The sequence below is a fragment of the Cydia pomonella genome, chromosome 6, assembly GCF_033807575.1.
Source record: "Cydia pomonella isolate Wapato2018A chromosome 6, ilCydPomo1, whole genome shotgun sequence".
Lineage (NCBI taxonomy): Eukaryota > Metazoa > Arthropoda > Insecta > Lepidoptera > Tortricidae > Cydia > Cydia pomonella.
The window spans coordinates 12,142,615-12,169,065 of NC_084708.1; the positions used below are offsets into that span (position 1 = coordinate 12,142,615).

Below are 26,451 nucleotides of genomic sequence, written 5' to 3' on the forward strand. Positions count from 1 at the left end.
TCAAACATCAGTCTTAATTATAAAATAATATAAACGAATTGCTACCTTAAAATATTTCTAAAATAGAAGATTCATAATTGTTCTAAGCCAAGAGAATACTTCCAATTGAACACATGTCTACCATGTTTTTCAGCACATTTTTCTTGTGTTGCGTACATTGCACGAATGAAGTTTTTTGGGCATAGTACGTTCAGCCCTTATTACAAGCATATTTTACAATGGTAAAAAGATAAAGTGCATTAAAGGTTTTCGACCGTAATTAAATAAAACTTACCTGACACAGTATCACAGTTGATCTCTTTTAAAAGTGAGACCGATAGCAGCGCTAATTCATGGTTACTTGAAAACTTTTGTTACCAAAATAAATGTTTGCCAGTCCGTACTTTTCAGGCACAGTTACGGATTTTAACTGTTGAGCCACTTAAGGCCACTTGCACCGTCCCACTAACCCAGGGTTAACCGGTTAAACTGTTAACCCAGTGTAAAATTGTACTGGTAAGTGATGAAAGGGTTAGTGATTGGTGCAAGAGGCCCTTAGCGTTTACTTTACATTGGACATTTCATACCGTTAGCTCACCAATTAAAGTTCGTGACTATGCCAACAATCCAATTACACTAGCACTCACTAAATTACATATCGAAGTTGGACACGTGCAGTTGCTGCAAGATATTGCGGGCTGAAACAAGAAATATTAACATGAGATTCATATTCTACATTATACTAAAGTCCATTAATAAAACAAATTCCCCCGCCGCGTCTGTCTGTATGTTCGTGATAAACTCAAAAAACTACTGAATCAATATATATAGGCCTCCTCATCGTTTTCGATGATGGCGACCCTAAATAAACATTATGGACGTTGTCCAGCATGAGCCCTAATGTGGCTGGCCAGGCCGAACTTGCTCTTAAATACTCTTTTGCACGCATGACAATAAAGCTGGCCAGCTGCGTTGAACGTGTACACGTAGGAGGGCTTAGATCTCTCTTTCCGTAACTGGCGTTTATTTGAAGACCTATCAATAGAGTGATATTTGAGAAAGTTTTAGGTGTATAATTTGTTATCCTGTGAGAAGCCGGGGCGGGTCGGTAGTAAGATATATAAAAGAACAGTTCCGTTCGTCTTAAAGTGGTATCGTTTCGTATGTGTTTGATAATTCTGACCGAATATCTCAATCATCATTTAGCATTTTTTGTCTATAGAAATAGGTTCATATCTGTAGGCGGCACGGCGAGGTTTGAACCTCTGATTTTAGACCAGACATACGAAAGAGTAAACATTTGTTTGTGAATAATTCGAAGTTTAACATTGGCGAACGCTTTTTTAGAAGCATTAGGTGTTGTGCCGTCTGCCGATTTTTGCGGGGGAGGGGCATGTCAAATGTATGTGTACGTTATGTACAAACAGCCATGTCAGATAAACATCAGTCCATACAATACATATGACCATTGGCCGAGATTGTCGAGGGGTAAGCTCTTAAAGGCAACTCCAGTTCTTAAATCCTCCAAGCAGTACACTAATTGTTCTATTTGTATATAGATAGATAGATAGATAGAATACTCTTTATTGGCACACCTCAGTAAAAAGATACAAGAAAAATAAACAATTGATTAAATGTAGAGGCAGACAACAGGCGGTCTTCTCGCTAAAGCGATCTCTTCCAGACAACCTTTGGGTAGCGGAAATAGAGGAGTTAATCGAAAAAGTAGGTGTTGCTAAACCGTTATGAAGCCTATATGACAGCAGCATGTCACCCACAGAGTAAAAATAACTATGTACTATACAGGGTGATTTCTGGGTCGTGATCCAGAACCACTTTTTATGAATCTATAAATGATTTACATTATCATACGGTAGTATTTGATTGAAAGTTAATTAGTTTGACCTTTATTATTTTTCAAGTAAATTTAATCTTATACGAAGTAATCATGATCACCCTATAACTTTTGACATACGCTGTATGGAAAGCGACAAGACGTCACCTTGAGTAGAGTGACCAAACTGTATGCAAACGTTTTTTTCTACTTGTCATCTGAAAAATATTCATAATTATTGGTTATAATAAATAATGAGCAACATCATTAGACTCATCTTTGAATTCTGTGTGATGTCTTGTTCTCTTGCTCCACGACCCCGAAATCATCCTGTATAAACCTAAGGGAGAATTAAATAATGTTCTTATAATAATGTTGTTTTTTTACAATATACCTACACACTTTTTGGTCCATACTTTTGCAGATCGATTTACTTACCTTGAAAATATCCAGTATCATGCAAGTCATCGGGAGTAGGTACGAAGGGTGGCTCGGCGTTGAGTTGGTTCTCCCAGTTCACGGCTCTGAACAGGGGCATGCTCTTGACCGCGGTGGCCGCGGGCCGCTCCCAGGGCTCCATGGTGAGGAGCGCCTCCACGGCGCCCACTGCCTCTTCTGATAGCGCTTCTTCACCTTCCGGCCATTCAAGGTCTGCAATAAAATAGTACATTACGATACAAGTGCGAAAAATAGGAAATTCGAAACGAGTGGCGATAAATTAAAACACGACCGAAGGGAGTGTTTTAAATCGACACGAGTTGCGAATTACCTATTCGCACATGTATCGTACAACGTTTTACAGTACATATGGCCCTTTAAATGTTCGACACAGTAACGTAATATGCTACTTCTCGCACTAGTGCTATAAAGTAGCCCCATATGTACTGTAATATATTTTTTAAATTCCCCTAACAAATTAAAACAGCGCCTATCTGAAAACATCTCAACAGACAACAGTTTTCAGATAAGTTCTTCAGTTGAGGAGATTTTAAACTCTTTACACCTCACTTTTTCCGTCGGAGGATATAATTTATCTATTAAGCACACAGCCACAAGCCGGAATAAGGTAAATATTACTTTTTTTGTACTGTTTTTATTGCTATTAGTATGCTGCCTTCTTGTTATCAATACTGCCCCTTAGGAAGACGCGAAGTACACTACAATATGTCATATAGAGACATGAAATCGTCAACGGTATTATTAGGTAACGATTACCCTGCCAATAGCGCATTACCAAGAAACCCCATTAAAGTGCTAACCCTGTCAGAACAAATCACAAACTATGCGATGTATATGTATAGGTCTGTTGGAGAAAATCCACCGTATTCGAACACCAGTGAAACAGTATGTACTCACTTCTAGACAAAATGTTATTGAACACAGCTTGCGGCGTTTCATCATTGAACGGCGGCACCCCGGTCATGAACTCGTACAGACACACGCCCAGCGCCCACCAGTCTACTTGAGGCCCGTGGCCCTGCCTGCAAAATACAAACTTGTAATCATTTTAATCAAAAGAGGATGAATTTTCACCAAAAATTATGAAGTAAAGATGTGCGACGACACAGAGCTAATACAATCCGTAAATAGATATAGTATTTTTTTAAATCATCGATCATCAATCATCATCGATGGCAAACAAGGATACGGCCCGCCTGATGGTAAGCAATCTCCGTACCAAAACTGTTTCATGCGCTTTGTCGACCCTAACACTCCGCACCCTCGTTGGCCTTACCGGGCATCGGCTAAAGGTTGTAGCGCCATCGCTTGAAACGATTCCGCCATATCTTTGGCCTTCGATCTATTAGATGGCGCCACTTTTTAATATTTAACAAATTTAACATATATCATTGAAAGAATAAGGATCTGTGGAAAATTTACTGTGGCAACAAAGTTTTCTTTGACAATCCACCTCTATTTCAAATTTTCTTTGCCTTAGTCTAGTGTTATTTGGCTGCGGTTTTCTGTAAGGTGAAGGTACTTCCCCAGTTTGGCTCTGCTCTAGACCTGGAATGACATCCGCTGTGCTGTGCCCTACCACATAAAGCGAGATGACATTGACAATGGCCATACCTTTCCTTTGGATGTAGAAGGACATACCCGTGTCCCGGGTAGTATGTCCGGGAAGCCTGGACACGCTGGCTACGATCTACTAAAGGGATAGAGACCGTGCGCGTTGGGCACTTGTTAAGCAAGTAGGTATCTACAGCGCCCTGCAGTTCACGCACGTTCCTTTACTATATTGAAAACTGAAACTTGACATTTAGGGCCTCCGCTATCTGACGCGGATTATCCGGAACGGACGCCCCGTCTAATAAGAAATTGTATGAACAGCGCTTACTGGCGCGGGCGCGTGCGACGGATTTGGCCTGGGAGCAGGACCCGCGAGCGTGCGCACGCGGCGGGCGTCCGCGTCAGCTAGCCCGAAGTGGAAACATGTAGGTAGTACATGAACGTCAGATGGTCGTATCACGACTGTAATATCAATAAAAGAAAAAAAAGTAGGAAATATCTTACTTCAATAAAAGTTCAGGAGCCAAATAATCCGGAGTTCCTAGAATCCTTTGATCAGAGACCTGATTCCCACGCCTTACACTCTTTGGTGTTCTGTACGGTGTCTGGGCCGTTGCTAGAGGCGTTTTGCACTCTGTGGGCGATCGACTTCCTTCACCCTAAAACATAAAGTATTCCTTCACCCTAAAACACGTTCGAGCCCCTATACTTTTTAAAAGACTACGACACAGGAAAAAACGTGTTTCAGTTTTAGCAGTTTTGTGTCAGAAATGCCTGTTTGGACTGTTTAGGCATGTCCGCCAGTTTCGTATTTTGATATTCATTAGCGGACGTAATCTATGTATACAACTATGTAGATTTAAAATAAAATTGTGTTGCCCGCTAGAAACGTCAAATGGCACGCTCTGTTACAGTGTAAAATCAATGTTCGTGCATTGTGATAAGGTTTACAATGGCTCATTGTATATATTTTTACATTTACTGCCTAAAATTTTCTATAACATACCTTACTCATTCTCCTAGTAGGAAATATTTCTAAACTAGTTGAAATATGTTTACTGAATACGATGGCCTTTTCCTTAGTCCCCGACATTGGTTGATCATCCTTGGGTAAGTTGAATCGAGTAGCTTTTTGTTTCTTTTTGCCATCTGGTGATTTTGCATTCGATACGGGTGTTGAAAATATGACGCCAACATTAAAATGATGGCTGTCATTCTGAGAAACCCATCTGTGAAGCGAAAACAGTGTAAAAGAAAAAAACTAGAAATACAATAATATAGAAACAGAGAGTTATACTAGATTGATAAGTTGAGTAACCTAGGTTCCAATAAATAATCGTGGGGAGCAGACATATCTATACATATTCATAATGAAGTTTACCCCGTATGAGGTTTTTTTTATCATATTTTTCTATTCTGTAAAGCCTATTGATGTAAGCCACTAACATAATAGTAATAGTTTTAACACTGTTTTAATTTATTGTAATTTTGAATTATTTTATAAACTTTTGTATAAATATTTCGAATTGAAACTATAAAATATAAAGTTTTTAACCAATATCTAAGGTGGCTACCGCAGTTTGCCATTAAAATAACGACATACATCGGCAGAGGGCCTTGCCTCGGCCGAGGCACGTCTACATAGCCGGCTATTAGCTAATAAATAGAAATATACTTTATTAACAAACATCTACTACTCATACCTCTTTTTCAAAACCCCTTTGATTGGGTTCTTACGCCTTTCTGGCGTGGGATGTATGGACATCCGCTTAGGCGTGTTCTGGCTAACCTCCAGCGCCATGATTTCCTGTGTGAGCCCACTGTGGTTCTCCTTAGACTCAGCGAGGCTCATCACACCCGTAGGCGTATCGCCATCGACATCCAAGATTCTTTTTCTTTTCTTTGCTCTGAAACTAGAATTATACATTTTGTTAATAAAACTTGAGTTTGAAATTTTAATTTAACAGTTACTGAAGCATAATCGAACTACAATGCAAAAATGATTTAGTAGAATTTGAAGCCACATCGAAACAGTCTGAGCCATGATAACTTCTCATTTTTAAACTAAGAAAACACGATTCATGGGTTACAGTGATCGGTTTTGCTGGACAGTGAAAATTCTGTAAGTACCTTTTTCTATTCTCTAGGAATACAGCGGCCGCAAATGACTACATTAGAATTATATAAACACCCCATCAATTATAACATAAGTATATTTAAAAGACTTACCTAGGTATCCTTTTCAAAGAGTGTCCTCTACACAGTGGTGATGTCGACTGATCATGTTGAGAATCAGCAGAAACAATTGACTCTTCTATTGACGATGCAGTGTTGCTGCTTATATCTGTTGACTTGTTGTCTCTGGACGTATCAGTTTTTGAGCTCTCGCAGGTGTGGTAGGAGCCTAATGATTCGGAACCTGAGTCTTGAGACTGGAAAACGTTTTTTGAAGGAAATTTATTAGACACAAGTCACAAGTAAGCAACTTATTCCAGGGTAAAGACATATAGTTCATGTCATCCACGGTGACGCGCAGATTTGTCAAATCTAACCTTGAATAACACGATAATACGATTAAAGGCACGATTCTTCGTGAACGATCTATTCACGGAATTCATGAAATGCTGGAAAAAGGGTGGAATTTAATATGGAATTTGAAAAATCGTAAATGCGGGGTGGAATTTACTAAAGAATTTGATATGGAAATACCTACTAATTCTGCGCAAGGTCCCGGGCAAGAGCTAGTTAAATATAATAATAAAATCATGCACTTGTATATACAGTTGTGTGCAATATAATAGCAGTACATAAGAAAATGCAAATTAAGGGAAAACTATAACTTTAGATCAATAATATTGTATCGTTTTATATAATTATTCTGAATTACTTGATATTGTTTCAAAATTAACTGTAACCTTTACTTAAATGATAGTAAGTAAAAAAAAATATCATGAAAATCGGCTGTTTTTACTAAGTTGCGGAAATTCCTATAAAACCGTAAAACCCTACGAAAAACTAAAATTGTGTATTATAATTGTAATTTAGAATCTTTCTTATTATTTCCAATCAAAGCTTTACATCTAAACCCAAGTCATCCAGAAAAAAAATAAACTTTTCTATAAGACGATCTTCGTCGCAGAGTGTACTGCTATTATATTGCACACAACTGTATAGGTAACAAGAAACATACAATCACGTCATCCAAATTAATGCTCTCAGCACTCATAAAGGGGTGTATGCCTGAGAGCTGGGAGTGGTCCAGGATTCCAGTCTTCAAGTCTCCTATTTCACCAAACAGTCCCTTCGATTTACCTGCAATGGGAATGAAAATAAGATAACTAACAAAAGCTACCATCGATTTTTAGAAATGCTTATATCCGAAATTACAAATTATAAGGCAGATAAAAATCTTTTGATGTGGGAGCAAGAGTTTTGACTGAAATGAATTTGCTACATTTCAAATACGAATTTTGAATTGCAAAAAAAATGGATAGTCAAATATTACTATTAGCCCTTTTCCTGAATATACTTTGGAAAATTTAAAGATTAACTGGGATGATTTTTTATTTGATGTCGATTTTTTAGTTTGGATAACATTTGGTTGGTTTGAAAAGCTCCTTGTCCAAAAAAAAACATGATGCGTAATTTTCCGTTGAGTAACGAAAATAACATGCTTTTTCGTAACTCAGAGGAAGGTCTTTTTTGGACACACGGTGAAATTGCGCATATAGTTATTGTAAAGAATATGCAATTATCTTTCCAACAAATTTTATCTAAATCTAACAAAAAAGTATTCAATAACAAATAAAAACATTTTTGGAAAAAATAGCCTCATGTCATTTTTCTTCTCTACTCTTATATGATTTTAATAACTTTCGGATGATGCCGATTGATGATGATTTTTCAATGATACAGTTAGATTTTGCATAGCAAGTCTAAATAAATTAATAAGCCTAAAAATAGATTTGTGGCGTACACGTCGCTTTTAGGTCATCAATGAGGTTCTCACAGGGTTCCACGGATGTGGCTGAGTTATAAGTACTGTCCCTGTCTCCTCCCGAGCCAAACGACAGGTGTGATGTCAGAGACTGGAGCTGACCAGGAGTTCGCAAGTTAAGGCTCGGAGTTCTGTTTACAAAGTCGGAAATCTCCAAATCTGGGAAAATGAGAATTGAAGGCCTTAAAAATTAGTAAAAGAAATAAAGATGCCAAAAAAATTATTAACTTTAGCATTTTTTATCATTGTTTTATTTTGTTGACTAGCAAACCAACCCTCCAACAATGGCTTCCTCCAGTGACGGCTCCTATACTTCGTTTTTTTAGCATCAGTAAAAGGATAAACAATCTTTACATGTCTTTTTACTTATGGAACCAAAAGAATATAAATCATATATGTTACATATTATAATTATTTTTAAAAAGTGTTTTTCAATAAAAGGACATGTCAAGATTGTTTACACTTTTCATAATGCAAAAATAAACAAAGTATAGGATGGAGGTTATAACTACTTCTTGGAAATTATAACTTCTCAGGCTAACTGATTTATTATCTTACCTCTATGGATCTCAATCCTAGACAGACCAAAGTCCGTCAACTTAACATGACCACTCTTAGCAATCAGCATGTTATCCGGTTTCAAATCTCTGTGTATAATATTGTGCTTGTGCAAATAATCTAAAGCTAAAGTCACTTCCGCTATGTAAAACACAGCCATGGATTCCTCCAGAAAACCATACATTCCTAGCAGTGACTTCAGATCACCACCTACCATGTATTCCATGACCTGTAATTTTTAAATTATTAAAATGAACTTGTAAGACCAATTCAACAAATCCCATTTGGCAAATATATAATGTGATCACTGATCACATATAAATCACAAGTTTGGACCCCAGGTTGAACCAATAAATTTATTGGAATTAAATATAATGTGCAACCTATAACATAACCTTAAAGATGCCCATGAACAAAATTTAGTGTTGGGAGGAGGTGACCCAAACTAAGTGGATAATCATTATTCAAGCCCTACATTCTAATGGAAGATTACAGAATGAAATGTAGAAGAAGAATATAAAATATAACTTGATATTCAATTTAACAGTAAATCTTTGTAGAAACTGAACAAATCACATTTGACAATTATATCCCCATAAGGTTATGTTTCTCCTATGAGGTGATAAGTTTGTGGCAATTGTTGGGATTAGTTGGAGCAAACAGAACGTAAGCTTCTTAAGGACACAATGGAAAAAATTGCTAAGGAGCAGCAGATTTAGAAAAAAAGAGGAGGAATGTACATGAACAAGTTCATCAGGAAGGGAACAAATAGGTAATAATAGACTCAACAGCACAATTACCCTTTCGGCATGGAACACCGCTTTTAAATTAACATAAATAAAAATACATGAAAGTTAACTCACCAGATACACAGAAGATAATGACTGTAATGAATAAAACAAATGTACACAAAATGGGCTCCTTGACAATGCCAGAGCATTTCTTTCTGTAACCACTTGAGTTACCATGTTTTTGTTTATCATATCAGACTTCTTCATAACTTTGATGGCATACATAAGTTCTTTGTTGTTCTTCTTGTGGGCCAGAAACACCTTGCCAAATGCGCCTCGACTGATAGGCTTCACAATCGTGAAATCATTTATATCCGGAGCCTGTAATAACAAAAAAATCCATACAATTTCGTTTCAAATGCATGGTATTTACCGAGATTGTTTTATGTTTTGAAATATATTGCACGGCCAGAGGTTTAAACGATACTTATTTTTAATATAAATATTGATCAAATGACGATGCAAAAAAATTTCAACAGAAAAAAGGCTTCTTAAAAAATAAAAATAAGTACCCACCTTAGTAATTACATTATCACTAATGGCATTTATCTTTTCCAATATAGTGTGACCCGCTGACTGCTCTTCAATTTTCGAATCGTTAGAAGCCATTTTAAAATTATTTTAACACCAGAACATCAGGTAAAAGGATTCTGTTTAATTTTTAGTTGTAAAATTTTTAAACCAACCGCATGATTGTAATTTACAGTTTGACACTACTGAACTGACAGCGCTGACCAAAGAGCATATAATCACTACGTTTTATGGCGCTGACAGCGATACGACAGATGACAGATTAGCATAAAAAAGAGAGCACTGTTTAAGACATTTAATAAGACGCTGAATTCTTGTAACAGATAGATGTAGTCTGTCAAGCCATTTCCGTCAGAAGAAAAAAGCGGGATATTTAAAAAAAATTAGGCGAAGGGTTCTTGTCCCATAGAATATTAGAAACTTACGCCTTTTTCTACTAGTAAACTTGTTAGCCGGCTTTAAATAGATCGATTTATACTGTAGCTTAAGAGCTTCGTACACCTTGCCGAATTTATTAGTAGCCAAGGATAAGAACGCAGCTATACGTTAGACACGGTAGAGATATCTGCATCGACTGCATCTCACTTCTACGTATTACTGCGTCCCTGTCGTCAGTTACAAAATAGGATTGTTTCCATCTACAAATCTTAGGGCAGAATTGTATCCCAATATATTTTCTACGTGTGTATGTAGTTATGTGTCAAACCGTAAACTGTGACGTCACACCATTTTCAAAGAGCGTTTTGGGCGCGAAAGCATCCGTCATAATATATTTTGTTAATTTAACATATTTAAAGCCGTTATTAGTATAAAAGTTGAATTGTAGGGCAACTTTTAGTTAATATAGAACGTAATACAAGCGTTTCAAAAAATTGGAAACAACCCTATTGCCTATATTTTTTAAATTTGCCACCTTTTTCTACTGACAAAGAGGGTGTGCCAGAGTTTATAATAACTACGTATGTTTTTATTGCCATTTATACTGTTGTTTTAATATTATAGACATTATAATCAACAGCAAATGTACTGCAAACCAGGGAAAAAATTTATGAGTTCCGTTCCTCTTAAGGACCCTCCACATTCGTGCGTGAATCATGCACGGCGCGAAGCCACCAGAGACATGTCAAACGCTATGGAAGCCACGAACGCGAGTGTGGCGCCGATTTCACAGATTGATCACGCCTTTGCGCCTTGTTCCCCGTTTCTTCGGCCCGCGTTAAAGGAGGCGCGAAGCGCGAACTTGCAAAACTCCACATTTCACAATATTTTGGCTTATCAGAGGCAAGATAAATATTAATTAATTTGATATGATTATATTATAAAACGATACACGATAGTTAAACTCGATCAGGTGATGCTTTTCCGCCATCTTGCCGCAAACCACATGTGAAGTCGTACGTCCACACTCGCATAACTTCGTCATGATATGTTCTCTCCGTGAAGACTTTAGGCAATGACTCGTAAAGTGTAACATGAAATACACACATAAACACATTACACATTAAATAAATAAATTAAATAAATATTAAAGGACATCCTTCAACAAATTTACTAAGCCCCACAGTAAGCTCAAGAAGGCTTGTGGTGTGGGTACTCGGACAACGATATACATAATATAATATACAAATACTTAAATACATAGAAAACAAACATGACTCAGGAACAAATATCTGTGCTCATCACACAAATAAATGCCTTTACCGGGATTCGAACCCAGGACCATCGGCTGCATAAGCAGGGTCACTACCAACTACGCCAGACCAGTCGTCAAAAAATTCGTTAAAAGATACGTATCAAAAAGACTCGTGAACGTTAGCTGTCGCTCCGATGGCAGATGATCGCTGAACTATTGGTTAGCTTAGAAGCTATCTACCCACCTCGAGAATAAAAATGTTTTTAGTCATTTTCTCCCCCGCTCACATCACTTTACGCTCGTGATTCTAATTTAGAATTCGGAGCGAGGGAATTAAAAGAGGTGCAAATAGCTTTGAACTCGTGTTGCACTTATAATTTATCACCTAAGCAGTGAAAATAATCTCCATTACATGTAAGTGTGATTTGACGCTGCATTAAAAAAAACTTGTTAATCGAAGCCGACGGCGGCCAGTCCAAAACAGTCTGCCGAATTTTACGGGGTTGGGGCATGTCAAATGTATGTCTATTTATACGTAACACACAAATAGACATGTGAGATAAACGTCAGTCCATACAATACATATGGCCATTGGCCGAAAGCTCTTAAAAGCGGACGGTAGGAAACAGGCCGGCATATAATGAAAGTCAAATCCATGGTAATTTAGGGCAACTGCAAACAGGCTTATACAATAACATCGGCTTCCCTGCTTTATCGTGATGTAAAACTATCGTTGCTAACAAATATTAATAACAGTAGATTAGAACAAAAAAATACTTTGTAATTAAAATTATAGTGACTGGACAAATAAAATGTTTCTTATGAAAGGATCATACATGGAATAAATTTAATTTATTTACACAAAATTTATTTTTAGATGACAAAACCTTCATAGTTTAGTTCCCAGGTGAGCGGCATGAAGCTACACACTCTGTAAAAGCTTGAACAACTTCTGAACATACAAGTGGCTGATGTGGATTCTCTTCATAACATTGCATGATCTGCAAAGTCACACAAAACTTTTTATTTATCCTAGTCTTTATAACATTAATACGTTTCCTGTGTATGTGCTTAATGGGGGTCTCTATTGTTTCCCATAAAGTTTTAAGTCATAATGTATTGTTTGTCCGCATTTTCGTTAGTCATAATTTGGTTTTTCTCAGAAACGCGTAACTTTTCAGGATTGCCATAAAACAAACCTAACCTAACCTAACCTATCTATAGAATAACCTGAGGAAATTCCTGAAAAGTTAACGGTTTCAGAGTTATGACTAATGATAATATGACTATTATTACATTATGACTTACAATAATTATGTCAAACAAAGGGATCCGGCTTAATGGACTTATGGATTTTGGATAAAAATAAGGGTATAGGTACTGTCAAGCCATTTTCGTCAGTAGAAAAAACGGTAAGCACGAAGGGTTATCGTCCCATACAAAATTTGAAATCTCGCCTTTTTCTACTGACAAACTTGTTTGAGCGACTATAGTTTCATTACCTGAAATTCTCAGATCCACTAAATAGGTTCCCGGTTCTGGTTCCATTTATATAAACAAAACATTATCAAGAAATTTTACATATGTTAAATCTTACTCTCACTATATAAATGGCAGTCACAATATATATAATTACTCTGATTTAAATTAATCCACTTTGGGAAACAGTCAGTAAGAACCGCGAAGGCAAATACCAGTACAATGTGATTCTCTCTCTCTCTCTCTCTCTCTCTCTTTGTTTGAAATGAGTCAGTCCTAGGCCAAACTATACTTAGCGACTAATAATTATCGGCGAAATGATTATCGTAATATCGCCAAAGGCTTTTACAGACATCCCAATTATCCCAAACAAGGCATACGATTTTGGATAGTTGACGGCTGAGTATGAGCAACGAATTCAATCGATCGATCAAATGCCGCAATGTATCACAAATCGCATGCAATAGGGATGCAATAGGGAGTATTCCTGCAATGTTCTGCCGCGAGAGCGCAGCACTAGCACCCATCGTAACCCATAGATGCATAGATTATATATTCTTGACAAGTGTTCACAGATAATAAAATATGACATTGATGCACCACGGCGGTTTGTTTACAAAGCGCCTGCCAGGAAACGCGAAAATCGAAATTTAGTTATCTGCGTCTTTATCGCTCGTATATGCAAGAGTGATAAAGAGGTTAGTTAACGAAATTTCGATTTTCTTGTTTTGCGGTAAGCCTTAAGATTTTGTAGGGAATGTGGTACTGGCGCCCCCTACGCAGAGTTTCGCATAATATTCCCTATTATCGGTTAGATTTGTAGAGGCCCTAATATACCGGATAGATTGATTATGATTTTCCAAGTAAATCTAGGTTGATAATACAGTTATACTTACTTTTAGTCGACAGTCCAAGCAAGGTTTTACTTTCTTTATTTTCTCGATTGTTAAAGTAGTACGTGGTTCGTAGTATTTTTTAGCGTGTTCTACCGTTTTTTCATATTCTGATTCAACAATTTTGTTAATTAATTGATGCTCTTTTTTGAGTGCTTCCAGTCTCTGATTCCAGTAATCGTTATCCCCTCCTTCTTGTATACCTTTTATTTCATCTTTAAAATTTAGATCACTATCATTCTCCTGTAAAAATGTCAACAACATTATATTACTAGTATTACTACAATGTAACTTCTGAGTTCTAAGTAGGCAGCATCGTTAACCGTAGTTCATGAATCATGAATGGATGTGGTAGGTAGGGCTCGAGTTTACCGCGGGAAGCCTTCCTACTGTTTAAGTGAGAATGAAGAACAGTTCAGTCATGTATGCCTATGTATTGTCTATTGATACTTAAAAATTTTACTTACGATAGATTCTATACGTAGGACATCGTCAACGTCATCACCCATAGAATTTTGAATGTCTAAAGCTGGAGTCTCTGCTAGATCATTGTCAAAACTAATTCGCCGCGTATCTGCACTACTAACAATTCCCATGGCCAAGTCAGTAGGAAAATGGGGATAACAACTATAGATGGGGATAACATAAAGTAGTAAAAGTAAATCAATCGTTATAAAATTTTGTCCAGATTGATGGCTAATGTCAGTTGAGTTATTGAATATTTTTAAATATAAAGTATACATGAAGTATTATACAAACTCTTTTATTACATCTCAATTTTTTATAAGACCTACGCAAGACCTATATGGTAAATATAAATTTATTATAAATAATTTACCATTCATTTACATAATCTTTTGACGACGGGTTTGGCCTAATCGGTAATAGTTAACCCTACCTATGAAGCCAACGGTCCTGGGTTCGAATCCCGGTAAGGGAATTTATTTGTGTGCTGAACACAACTGATTGTTCCTGAGTCATGCCAAGTCATGCTAGCTCCATTAGTGGGACCGGATTTTTGAACTTTAGAAAAAAAAAACAAACCCTCACACATAGAATCTGTTCGGAAAGAAAAGAGTCATGGCAGAAACGGGAACTAACATTATCATTTTTATATGGCAATCAAAATTCAAACCTTTGACATCTGTCTTATACAAAGTAAAAAGTCAACAAACTTGTGTCGTTTTTCATTGTGTATTTCATATAAAAACTGCAAGGTTTATGTATGAAATACTTACAAATGCAATGAAACCGTACATGGAATACAAGGGCAAATATAATTCATATTTTTCGGTTTTATCAAAAACGCCTAAAGCCCTACTACTATCGACTTAAAAAAGTTACAAGTGTTTTCGCTAGGACAGGTATTTGCGTTGTATTTAAATATAAAATAAATACTTATTTTAACAGTCCCCCTAAGTAATTAGTCTCCGGCTAATAATCCGTAAGTATATTCGTTTAATTTACGTAAAATATGCATGTTATTAATGATCTTAAAATAACTGACAAAAGTGACAAATAGTTTTGATACTTTGCCATTTTATTCATATTTATATGTATAATTTATTTTCAAGATTAAGTAAAAGTACCTACAGTATGTCGAATAAAATACCATTTATTAGATGACAAGCAATAGTTTTTAATCCACATGTCAGATTCAAGCACATCTTATTTACCTACGTATTTGAAGATAATCTTACGAGTGTCTCTGGTTATTCATCATAAGCTAAACTATAAGTTACGTTGAATGTTTAGTGTTCAGACTTCGATTTAAATGCGTCTATTGGCTACGGTGAATGCTTACTATCAGGTGAGCTGTATGCTTGTTTGCCACCGATGTGATGTAAATAATAAATTAAAATATTTCCTTATTTGTACACTGGTATAGTATGTTCTGTTACAGACGAACTATTATTTCATATTTGGCAGTGACTTTTCGTCGTAGTAAAATATCGTGAGGGATCCGAACTAATTTCAATAAGAGTATAACCTAACCTATAGACCCACATCGTTTCTATATCCCAAATACTAAAATGACAGCTCTTTTACCCAATTTACATATCCGGACTTGTACTAAAATAGCTGTTGGACTGGGTACCTACATTAGGTATTAAATTAAACCTTGTCTAGTATTGTACTGAAATCACAATCAGATTCTTAATTACTTTTAATAGTTTTTTCAATAAAAATGACACTAGTTTCCGAGAAATAAAAACAATGAGCTGGTTAACCTTTGGGTAGAAGGTGAAATGGCAGTTACTTAAGTGAAAACTAGTGCCTTTGCTATGAATTGGCTGAGGCGTTAGGTTCCTGATTTGAGATTAGAATCCCTTTAGTCACCTGTGGCTAAAAGGCGGAACAAAGGGATTCAAGTATCATGTCATATCATCATTTTTAGTGTCGTACGTCGTACTATATTTACGTAACAGTATTGTCAGCATAGCAAAAACGATAAAATAGACCTGGCACGCCCTCAAATCCTATGACTCTTTTCTTTCCGCACAGACTACACATTTTGACGCACACATATCAAATTTTGTAATGAGAACAGACAACTAGCATAGCGAAAAGACAGTAAGATTCTGAGTATGCACTGGTATGCACGAATGAGAAATGATTCTGGCTAAACTATATATTCCATGTTATCCTAATATCCCACACACATATTATAAGGTCCACGGACTTATAAGATTCTCCGGATAGGGTACATCGACCAAAAAGTGTGTCCACATGAGAAGTTAAGGTGGGCCGTTGCATCTCTTTCTAGTTAGGGTGACCATGAGTTATATGTATCTGGAATATTAGAATAACGTGGAATATAGTTTGGCCAAGATCTTTTCTCATTTGTGCATAGTTAGAGAGAATCTTAGTGTCTTTTTGCTGTGCTAGTATTATGACCCCTGAAAAGGGATGGATATAGTTTATTCTCTTCTGTAAAACGCTTCACAAAATTTTACTTAAATTAGTCGTCCTAAAAGCTGTTACTGATAGGCGGACCGTCACCATGATCGATCGTGAGGAAGGTGGTCCGCCGTAACTTCTGTCAAGAACACAGGTATGAGTAAGAGAGAGAGAGAGAGAGAGAGAGAGATATGCTGATAGGACCAGGGTCGCGGTCCACTCCGCCCGTTTATTAAAGTAAAAACTATACCGGAACTCTATTTTCAATTCCTACGCTTACTCTGGTTATAATATTAGCTGAAAATCGTTGAGCATTAGACTTTTTGTTTGCCGCGACATCTATTGTCGACTGCGACAATAATAAACATTTTGGTACCAAAACTGATGTATGGAGTGAGCAGTCTATTACTTCTTATTTCTATATGACATTAGAGAGAAACATATTAAATATTATCTTTTTTTTTACGATAGTATTATGGACCTTGTTAGAGTCGAGCCTACCGCGAACCCCGAAGTTCGCAAATTGCGAGCATCTTTCTCTGTCAGTCTCAACTCCTTTATATCTTCATGTATAAATTATTAACTAATATAAACGGGACTTAATCGCGTATTAAGTTTTATGTTTACGTCCGACGTTCCAAGAACAGTGTTGGTCTCGAGGAAGACCGGCTAAAGTTGACATCAACATCTTCTAGCCGCGCGAGTTTTTCGAACTACCCGCACTTGGTCGTGTTTATTGACTTGAACATTTTGCGCACTAGGGATGTTACTCTGTCGACACACAACACTAACGATATCCGATTTTTCGACTGTCGATATTCGTTCTCGCTTACACATACTAATAACTGGGGGCCTACCGCAAAAACCGAAATTCGTAACAAGAGGTAATAAGAGTGACAGAGAAAAACGCCCGCAATTGATGAACTTCGATTTTCGCGGTTATAGCCCTGGATTCCATGTGGATATTTTCTAATTGAAATACTTAAGGTGTTACGATACGATGTATTTGAAAATTTATAAATGGCGGCCGTTAGCCGCTACTGTAGAACTCAAAAATGGTCACGATTTTTCATTTGTAGTCTGCCTCTTTCGCAACCATGCTAAGTTCATATGCCTGATGGCTTACGTTTTGCACACTTTAACTATCTTTAATTCTTTAAGCGTCATCTACTCATCGTAGATCTGTGATTGCAACTAGTTTTTAAATTTGCCGCCGTTTTGTACTGACGGAAATGTGAGTCCAACCTATATCGAATCGTTTACGTATATATAAATAGTTAGTAAAACAGTTTCAGTATTAAAATATAATGTATAAACGTAACTCTGGAATGTTTAAGGACTTTGGATTTCAATTTTGGCAATTAATTATTCAGTAATAGCTGTCATTCCACCAATTTAATCATGCCGAAATATAGACATACCTAATTAGATAAATTTACTTAAGTACTTAATAAGAATTGTGTAAAACTGATTCATATCGTGCCGACATCATGGTCACCCTAATGAGTTTGACAATTATCGTCTTGTATTTTTATCATAAAATTGAATTATTGTGGTTCACCTGTAAAAATATATACCACAATCAGCAAAACTTTCACTTCTACCAACCTGTCACACCTGTTTTTTAAATATTACGCAATTAAATGCTGAGCCCCACCATTCACGTATTTTGGAAATATCTCGAAAATATGTCATCAAGTAGGGGATACCAATTAATATTCAAAGTTTATACAATGTCTACTATATTAAAATTAATGTTTTTTTTTGTTGTGCACATGCTTGGTTTAATCAGTTGATAATATTGACATCATAATTATTAACAAATTACTTAAAAGATTTGAGAACCGGACTCTGTATATAGCACTAAAATAGTATAAGAAAGTATTTAATTTTAGTAGTATATTCATATAAATACTACCACAAATACCACAATGGTATGTTTTTAGAGTCTGGCTAGCCAAATATTGTTGACAGATATTTCCATATTGTATCACCAATTGTTTATGATTTAAAAAAAGCTAAAAGTCTGTTGTCAATTTATGTCATTCATTCAAATTGTTCGCGGTTTATAAGGGGTTTATTTTAAATAATATTAATAATGACTATGCCGAGTGAGGTCCGCAAACTATTATTTAAGCTCATAAATAATTACGATAATGTGCGAAGTCGACGTGAAGCATTGTATAACGAAAAACTGCTATGTTTACAAGTCGTAAACAATTTAGTAGGTTGGTGCTCTATTAATATTTTGATACTCGTAAGTACTAGTTTTAACATTTGCCTATAACTTTGATTAATTACGTGAATTTATCAATACCTGAATCTCATGAACAGGATAAGTGTGTAAATAAACGGATAAACTAGAAGTTCTGGAAAATATCAATCAAATCAAAACATTGGAACGTGATGAGTTACTGAAAACTAATATTTAGAAGAAATCTGTGGAATGACTGGTCAGTAGTAAATTGATATAAAAAAATCTTGACGAAACGTGTCTATATATGTTTTTGTACTTTACATAGAGGCAGAAATTACGTGAGCTGACTTTGAGTGTACTTTAACGTATATTAACTTATTTCCTTAGGTACCTTACGTGTGCACAGAAAATCAAAAAAAAATTCTAGTATCAAAACTATAATTCCTACTAGACAAAGTGTGACCAGCTCAAGATTTATTGTGTAATATTTCAGTAGCCAGACTAACATTGGCAACATGTGCGAGTGAGACACCGCGCCCCACTTTTGGTATCTCAAGTGGACCGTTTTCTCTAGTCTGGTAAGAACAACTTTCTGCCTCAGTGATAAGGTTCAATTTACTATAACAAAAAAGTTAGAGTGTGCTCCACTTTATATCTCCATGATAGGTCACCCTAATTAGAAAGAGATGCAATGGCCCACTTTAACTTCTGATCACACTTTTTGGCCAATGAACGCTGTCCGGATTATTTTCTAGGTCCGTGGTTGATCCTACTATCTATGATATATAGTTTGTCAAAGGACGATCTCATGTCAAACATAGACAGAGAGAATCATACTATCTTTGTTTTACACCAGTACTAGCACCCAAAAAAAAGGATGAGTATAGTTTTTTTTGTTCTTATTTACTGACAAATTGGTTTGACCAACTATAAGTATTGTACGGGGCTCGTAAACTCGTAAACTATGGAGATTAACGCCTACATTTTTTAAATTTGCCGTGTTTTTTTACTAACAATGTCAGTGTGCTTTTGCAGCTGAGTGTACATGTGAACAAATGCGTTTTTAAAAGTACCTTGAATGATGACGATAGTGGTTTGTTTGACATTGGTACAATTTAAATTTGACAGTGACAGTGACAAAACGAACGCGTACGAGGTTTAATCCTCTCTCCTCTCAACAAACGTAGTGAATGTAGTGATTATATTCTCTTTGCCTCTCAATGGGCAGGTGCCAGAAGAACTGAACTGAACTGAATAGAAAAATTAATCCAGAAATTGCTTAGTTAAAAATTGCAGGATAGAAATGGAAGCATAATCAAATTCGCACAACAGTGTTATTTCAAACAAAATGTCTTTATATGACGATGTTGACACTATCAAAGCCAGAACCACAGAAAAAGTCGCTGGCTGGTCTTCAGGTATAAAGCTATTACAGTCACAGCTACAACTCAAAAAGGCTGCAGTAACACAACCAAAGCGCGACGCATTACGGCGAACTACACAGGTAAACGACAGACCGCTATTCTTACCTACTACGGTACGCTAACCTGTAATAAAAATGCTTACTAAGTTTACGAGCCATTGTGTCTATTAGAAGCGCCTCTGACAACACTATTATGGTCGTATATAAATAACATTATCCAGACAATGTAATTGCTTCAGGCATAGGCACAAGGGCATCAGGAGGAACTATTACAAATAGTCAATTTATATATTATATGTTTAAATACCCACTTAATTTCTAGTATGGTCTATAACCTCTACCTTGTAGTCTATAGAACTATAGATGCTTATGTATTCTAATGGTATATAATCATTGATCTTATCAATAAAGAGTAGTCTTATTTAGAGATGCAACACATAAAGCATAAAAGCATTCCTGTCTGTGCTCTATGGGTGTAGTTTACTTTAGTTAACTTGTAACAAACAAATGTACAACATAACATATTTGGTTTCTTTTACAGCTGTCTGATCGTTTATTCATACTGTTGAACAACTTAATTGTATCATAATTTTTTTTATTTTCAGCTGACACCTGTAATTGATCTTAAAAGTAAGCAAAAAGATGAAGATGAATCAAATTCTGAGAGTCCAAGTCTGCAAACGAACACTCTAACGGCAACATTGAATGTACAGGATTTTGACTGGAATGTGGCTAATGAATATGACCCCATGTGGCCTAATGATTATGAGAAAGTAGCCAAAGGTATGTTACACATTTTGTTTATTGACTGCAATAGGGGGTATTACTGCAATGTTCTGCCACCAGAGAGCAGGACTCGCACATATTGAAAACTTCTATAGTTATATATGTTTTAAATAGTTTTTTGAGAAGTTTTCACTGTGATATTGATGCATTAAGGCAGTTTGTTTACAGAGGCCTATGCAGTAAGATGCATAAAATCTAAGACAATTAAGTGTTTAAAATTTGACAGGTAAACAAGATGGTGCTGTACATTTTGTGGAAACTCTGATAGCTGATGTTTGTCAAATCAGTCACCGCAAAACATATGCCGCAGTACAGCACCATCTGCTTTCTTGTCAAACTAAGGGGCACATTTTTTTCTTCAACTTTACCTCTCTATTACAATCAATTCTCTTTGTTACCACTAATTATCTTAAACCCGATGCAAACATATTTTATTTCTGTAAGATAGTCTTTTTATGAACAATTTTTACTTCACTTTCCTGCATCTCTAATATTTATTTATAATGAATTTAAATTTAGTAAATAATTTTATTTGTCCTGTTTAATCCTTTCTCAAACTATCTGTCTTTTAGCTGTAGACAGAACTCCCTGCCAAGAGTTGATTGGTTTCTTTCATAATAGTGTACTGGGATATAAAAGATTGGATTGCACAACTGGAGTTGCATCCTAAGGGTACTGTAGTAGTTACTGCTTAGTGTAGTGTAACTTTAGGATGCTTTCCTTGCACCAACATAGTTTTCAACACAACCTGTTGAACGCCACACCTATCGTGCGCGGCCCGTCATTGTGAACCGTGTCTTAAATACACGAAGGCTGAAATTGGGCTGTAGCCAGGCGCGTCATTTGACGTCTTTGGGGGTCAAAGGGTTAAAAAAGGTCTAATATTTGTTTCAGAATTACAAGCCAAAAGGTTGCAGCTGGATGGGGGTGACAGAGGTGACAGATCCGACAGAAAACGCAAAAGCAGATTTGGGGATGAGGATGACATCATTCCTGAAAAAACACTTATACCTATGGTAATAACATTATTAAATCACCATTGACAAAATTCCATAACATAAATGATAATTATGATCTATCCTGTAAGGCCTCACTGAGAACTGTACAAACTTGTAATTTAGTTATTTATTTATAACTTGAATGCCCCTGTCATTATAATTAGTACAAGCCTTTAGATAGCATACTTAATTTTTGAATTGTTGGAATTTTATTGACAGACAGTTCCCCGGCATCTTGGCACACTATAGTATTGTTCAACCTGCAAGGGTACGCTGACAGGTGTCATATCCATAAAATTTATAACCTAAAAATGCCAAATGTCGCAAAATTGTATTGAATTGACATCTATCAGCGTACCCTTTCAGTCTGAAAAATACTATAAGGGATAATATTTTTGAAAGCATTCTTTTGTAGTGACTGACTTGTCGAAAAGTCATACATAGAAGTTTTGGGATACATCTGAGGGCCTACCGCGAAAACCGAAATCTCTCTCACACGAATATGGAAGAGCAATAGAGAGGGAGGTAACGAAATTTCAATTTTAGTTTTTCGCGGTAGGCCCTCAGAAACAATATGAAAAGGTCCAAATTTTTTAAAATATGTATAAACCTACCACACCCAAGCCGTTGAATAATGAGTACATATGTGCAAGTTGCGGAAAGTTTAAAAAAAAATCGGAAAACTAGAAACGGAAAATTTCGATTCCCATATTAAAATATGAGAAGTTTTCATAGTTTATCATTGTGGAAATTACGCAATTTTGGAAACTTTCCGACTGCACATGTATATCAGTACATTAGTATTGAGTACTAACTAATCAACACAAAACTACTAATCCAATCATCAATGAGGTGTCAACTTGTTATAATAAACATTCCCATGTCCACAGCAACCTGAAGAAGAAGAAGCCGAGGAGATATCGAAGCGCGCCGCGGGCGCCGCCATAGCGCCGCCGCCGTCGCTCACGGCCGAGACGCCGTCGCCGCCGCCCGCCGCCGCGCCCGCCCCCTCCCCCTCCCCCTCCCCCTCCCCCTCGCCCGGCTTCTCGCTCGGCGGCTACGGCGCCAGCTCCATTGCGGCTAAGATTATGGCTAAATATGGCTTTAAGGTGAGTTATTATGCTAATGAAGAAGATGGAGGACAAAGTTGGGATTGTAGTGAGGGTATATCGCCGGCCAGACAGCTAACTCGCAACCATTCGTATAGTACAGGTGTCGGCAATCATGGATTTTATGGCAGCGTTTTAGAACCTTTCACTTTTTATTGTTTTTAGTGGCCCAGTCAAACTCAAGATCAAAATCTTGATTGAAGAAGTTTCAATGTAATGTAGCATTTATTAAATTTATTTCAATTCAAGGCACTTTTTAGGATTGCGTACAAAAATAGTTATTTACGATACAAGTGCAGAAAATAGGAAATTCGCAATGAGTGATGATAAATTAAAATTTTAAATCGGCACGAGTTGCGAATTACCTATTCGCACGTGTATCGTTTTACAACGTTTTACAGTACATATGGCTCTTTAAAGTTTCGACATATGCACGGAAAGTGCTAATTCCCGCACGGGTGCGGGAAAGTAGCACCATATGTACTGTAAAGGTATTATTTATATAGATAAATGATTTCACCAAAGTGCTTATATTTTAGGAGGGGCAAGGGCTTGGCAAGAAGGAACAAGGAATGTCCGTAGCCCTGCAAGTCGAGAAGACATCCAAGAGGGGTGGCCGCATCATCCATGAAAAAGATGGCGGCGCCGTCATGCCGCCGCCGGCGTTCGCCGTGCCCGCCTTGCCGGGATCAGGTACCGCCTTTTGAGGAGAACATTATAGACTTACTTATATGTTTGAGAAAACAACCATTGACTTAACACGTCAACTCCCAGTGAGGGTCGATATTTGCCAGGAAAATACGACCTTGAAGTTTTAAATTTTGATTTTTTTTCTTTCTTTAACCCAATATCATATTGGTCGGACCTGAGAAGTGAAAACTCAGAAAGAAACTCAAAGATCACTCTAATAAATAAATGACGAATCTATAAGGGTTCCGTTTTTTGCCATTTGGCTACGGAACCCTAAAAAATAAGTAGATTGTTCCTATTACTGAATAAAGTAGAAAGGATATTCACGAGATACGGTCAGCCGAGATTGGCAAGCAGTAGCATGCATAGGACAGAAAACCTAAACGTTATTCATATTAGTTTATAGTTCCTTAACCTTTTGACCGCCAAAAACGTCATATGACGCGCGTGGCTACAGCCCAATATCAACCTTCATGCGTACCGACAATTCCTCTTATTTTTGATTCTAGATTCTCCAGGCACTGCATCTAATTCACCACAGATGTCGAGACCGGAACCGTCAATCACGGAGATTATGAAATCGCCCAGTAAAGTGGTACTGCTCAGAGTAAGTGTTAACTGGAATTTTGACTGAATAATATAAAATATAACCCAAAAACTAATAGTCTTATGTACAGACAGAGGAGAATTTGTGCCAAAAACAAGTGTTTGAAAAAATAAAACATGGATATATCTGTTATCGATAAGTCAGTCATAGACTAATAATTAAAATATGAAACCTCTACTTGCTGTAAATTACCGAGAAATTTCAAGAATATAAATTACAAATATATTTACTAGTATACAATGCCAAAAGAATGGAAAAGTACCAATATATCAAAGAGGATTCCGAACATGTTGTGTAGTGCGCGGTAGCTATCTTCTTATACAATGTTAAAAATAGGTATCTATAACGATAAGGTAACATCGATAGCAGACATGTCGATATTTGATTTTCTCAATCACTTTATTTTGCCACAAACTTCTATCTTATGTATTTAAATTAAAATAAAAGTTTTGTTTTATACATGAAAAAACTACTACGAATCTAATTGTAATTGGTTTATATATTGATTTAGGTATCGAAGAGTGCATGTTCAATGGCAAGAAATGATAATATTCTTAATATTTCCAGAACATGGTTGGCCCAGGCGACGTGGACGAAGAACTGGAGCCCGAAGTCAAAGACGAATGCAACACCAAGTACGGTGACGTCATAAAAGTGCTCATCTTCGAGCTGCCGAACGCGCCCGCCGACGAGGCCGTGCGAATATTCGTGGAGTTCAAACGAATTGAAAGCGCGATCAAAGCTGTTGTTGACCTGAATGGCAGGTTCTTTGGCGGTAGACAAGTGAAAGCTGGTTTTTATGATGTGGAAAAGTTCAACTCTTTACAGTTGACTGAGTAATGTGACTCGTAGTTTTATGTACCTATATTATTATATCAAATGATACAAATATTACGGAATTTATTTTGATATCCAAACTCCCGCCTACATGTAACTTTATTGTATTAGCAAAAATAATTTGAAATAGAGGTGGATTGTCAAAGAAAACTTTGTAGCCACAGTAAATTCACTGCTATCTTTCGACACATGATTAGATTAGATCAATGGCCAAAGCGATTCAAGCGATGGCGCCATAACCATAACCTTTAGATTGTGCCGGTAACATGGCGCCACTTTTTGATATATAACCCTTTTCCAGGCCGCAACGATCTACAAGGTTTTCCCAAAAAAAAAAACATATATTTCAATAAATCCAGCTTTGATGATTATTTTGAAGAAAAGTCATATTTTCCGAAAGTGAAATTTAATTTGAACCTTAAATCGGATGGCTAAGGTTGAAATTCTATTGGTGCGTATGTGGTCGATAAATCGTATTATGCCTGGAAAAGGATTAACAAATTTAACATATATCAGTGAAAGAATAAGGATCAAAGTTAAATGGGTGTTCTAAAAGTTTTAAGCATGTGCCGAAAGATGGCAGTAAATTTACGTGACTACAAAGTTTTCTTTGACAATTCAAATTCTCTTTGCTGATAGTATTAAATACTATGGCACAAGCTCACACAAATCAATCTAGCCCCACAGTAAGTTAATTAGGCTTGTGTTGTGGTCACTAAACAACGAGATATTTTCTCTAACCTTATCAGGATTGGAACCCGGGACCTCCAGCTGCTCCTGCTGTTGCTGCTGCTTTTATAAAAGATGTGTATAATCTGGCAAACCAACTTGTCAGTAGAATAGACGCAAAATTCAAGTTTTGTATTGATCAACAGATTCTCAATGATGCTTACGTTAATTGTACATAGATTTGCAAGTAGATTAACCCTTCGCGTCTACATTAAGTCTTTAATTTTCCGATTTGCAGCCTCTGTCGCGAATCGAGTTCCGATCTTGTCGGACAATGTAATGTAGATATCGATATCGCGATGACAAGTCGGCAACATTAATTATATTTTTATAAGTGGGTAGGAGAATACTCTTAAACTTCCGACGCAATCGAGCGTTCGACCATATTGCCTGCGGCAGCCATGTTGATCAGCGATCCTAGCGAAATAACGGTACTTTTTCTATGAAATTCCATTTCGGGAGAATA

The 26,451-nt window shown here is 36.6% G+C and overlaps 3 protein-coding genes across 4 annotated transcripts; 1 reads left to right on the forward strand and 2 right to left on the reverse strand.

Annotated features, from left to right (window-relative positions):
* Positions 1-239: 239 nt before the first annotated feature.
* LOC133518974 (serine/threonine-protein kinase greatwall) lies at positions 240-9,901 on the reverse strand. 2 transcript variants are annotated; one of them, XM_061852799.1, is made up of 12 exons: positions 9,689-9,901; positions 9,245-9,493; positions 8,382-8,610; positions 7,836-7,982; positions 7,017-7,138; positions 6,056-6,258; positions 5,530-5,739; positions 4,833-5,055; positions 4,331-4,485; positions 3,170-3,294; positions 2,252-2,464; positions 240-677 (listed from the first exon to the last, which is right to left on the reverse strand). In XM_061852799.1, the coding sequence occupies exons 1-12, from the start codon at positions 9,779-9,781 to the stop codon at positions 631-633; spliced, it is 2,016 nt and encodes a 671-aa protein (XP_061708783.1). In that variant the 5' UTR covers positions 9,782-9,901; the 3' UTR covers positions 240-630. The 2 variants fall into 2 exon arrangements, with proteins under 2 accessions (XP_061708783.1, XP_061708782.1); XM_061852798.1 differs by having other exon boundaries at positions 7,803-7,982.
* A 2,270-nt stretch (positions 9,902-12,171) lies between these two features.
* On the reverse strand, positions 12,172-14,475 carry LOC133518976 (uncharacterized). The gene is made up of 3 exons (XM_061852801.1): positions 14,176-14,475; positions 13,712-13,951; positions 12,172-12,337 (listed from the first exon to the last, which is right to left on the reverse strand). Exons 1-3 carry the CDS (start codon positions 14,449-14,451, stop codon positions 12,233-12,235), a joined length of 621 nt encoding a protein of 206 aa, XP_061708785.1. The 5' UTR covers positions 14,452-14,475; the 3' UTR covers positions 12,172-12,232.
* Positions 14,476-19,953: 5,478 nt separating this feature from the next.
* On the forward strand, positions 19,954-25,310 carry LOC133518977 (splicing factor 45). The gene is made up of 7 exons (XM_061852802.1): positions 19,954-20,310; positions 20,835-21,012; positions 21,910-22,031; positions 22,904-23,122; positions 23,662-23,815; positions 24,322-24,419; positions 24,987-25,310. Exons 1-7 carry the CDS (start codon positions 20,155-20,157, stop codon positions 25,257-25,259), a joined length of 1,200 nt encoding a protein of 399 aa, XP_061708786.1. The 5' UTR covers positions 19,954-20,154; the 3' UTR covers positions 25,260-25,310.
* The last annotated feature ends 1,141 nt before the right edge of the window (positions 25,311-26,451 follow it).

Coding starts and splice junctions, on each gene's coding strand:
- LOC133518977 (XM_061852802.1), top strand. CDS start 20,155: ATGTCTTTATATGACGATGTTGACACTATCAAAGCCAGAACCACAGAA. Junction 21,013..21,909: donor TTATGAGAAAGTAGCCAAAG/GTATGTTACACA, acceptor TATTTGTTTCAG/AATTACAAGCCAAAAGGTTG. Junction 23,123..23,661: donor TGGCTAAATATGGCTTTAAG/GTGAGTTATTAT, acceptor CTTATATTTTAG/GAGGGGCAAGGGCTTGGCAA.
- LOC133518974 (XM_061852798.1), bottom strand. CDS start 9,781: ATGGCTTCTAACGATTCGAAAATTGAAGAGCAGTCAGCGGGTCACACT. Junction 3,295..4,330: donor GCTCCTGAACTTTTATTGAA/GTAAGATATTTC, acceptor TGTATTTTGCAG/GCAGGGCCACGGGCCTCAAG. Junction 678..2,251: donor TGATACTGGATATTTTCAAG/GTAAGTAAATCG, acceptor TTCTTGTTTCAG/CCCGCAATATCTTGCAGCAA.
- LOC133518976 (XM_061852801.1), bottom strand. CDS start 14,451: ATGTATACTTTATATTTAAAAATATTCAATAACTCAACTGACATTAGC. Junction 13,952..14,175: donor TCCTACGTATAGAATCTATC/GTAAGTAAAATT, acceptor ACATTTTTACAG/GAGAATGATAGTGATCTAAA. Junction 12,338..13,711: donor GCTTGGACTGTCGACTAAAA/GTAAGTATAACT, acceptor GTGACTTTGCAG/ATCATGCAATGTTATGAAGA.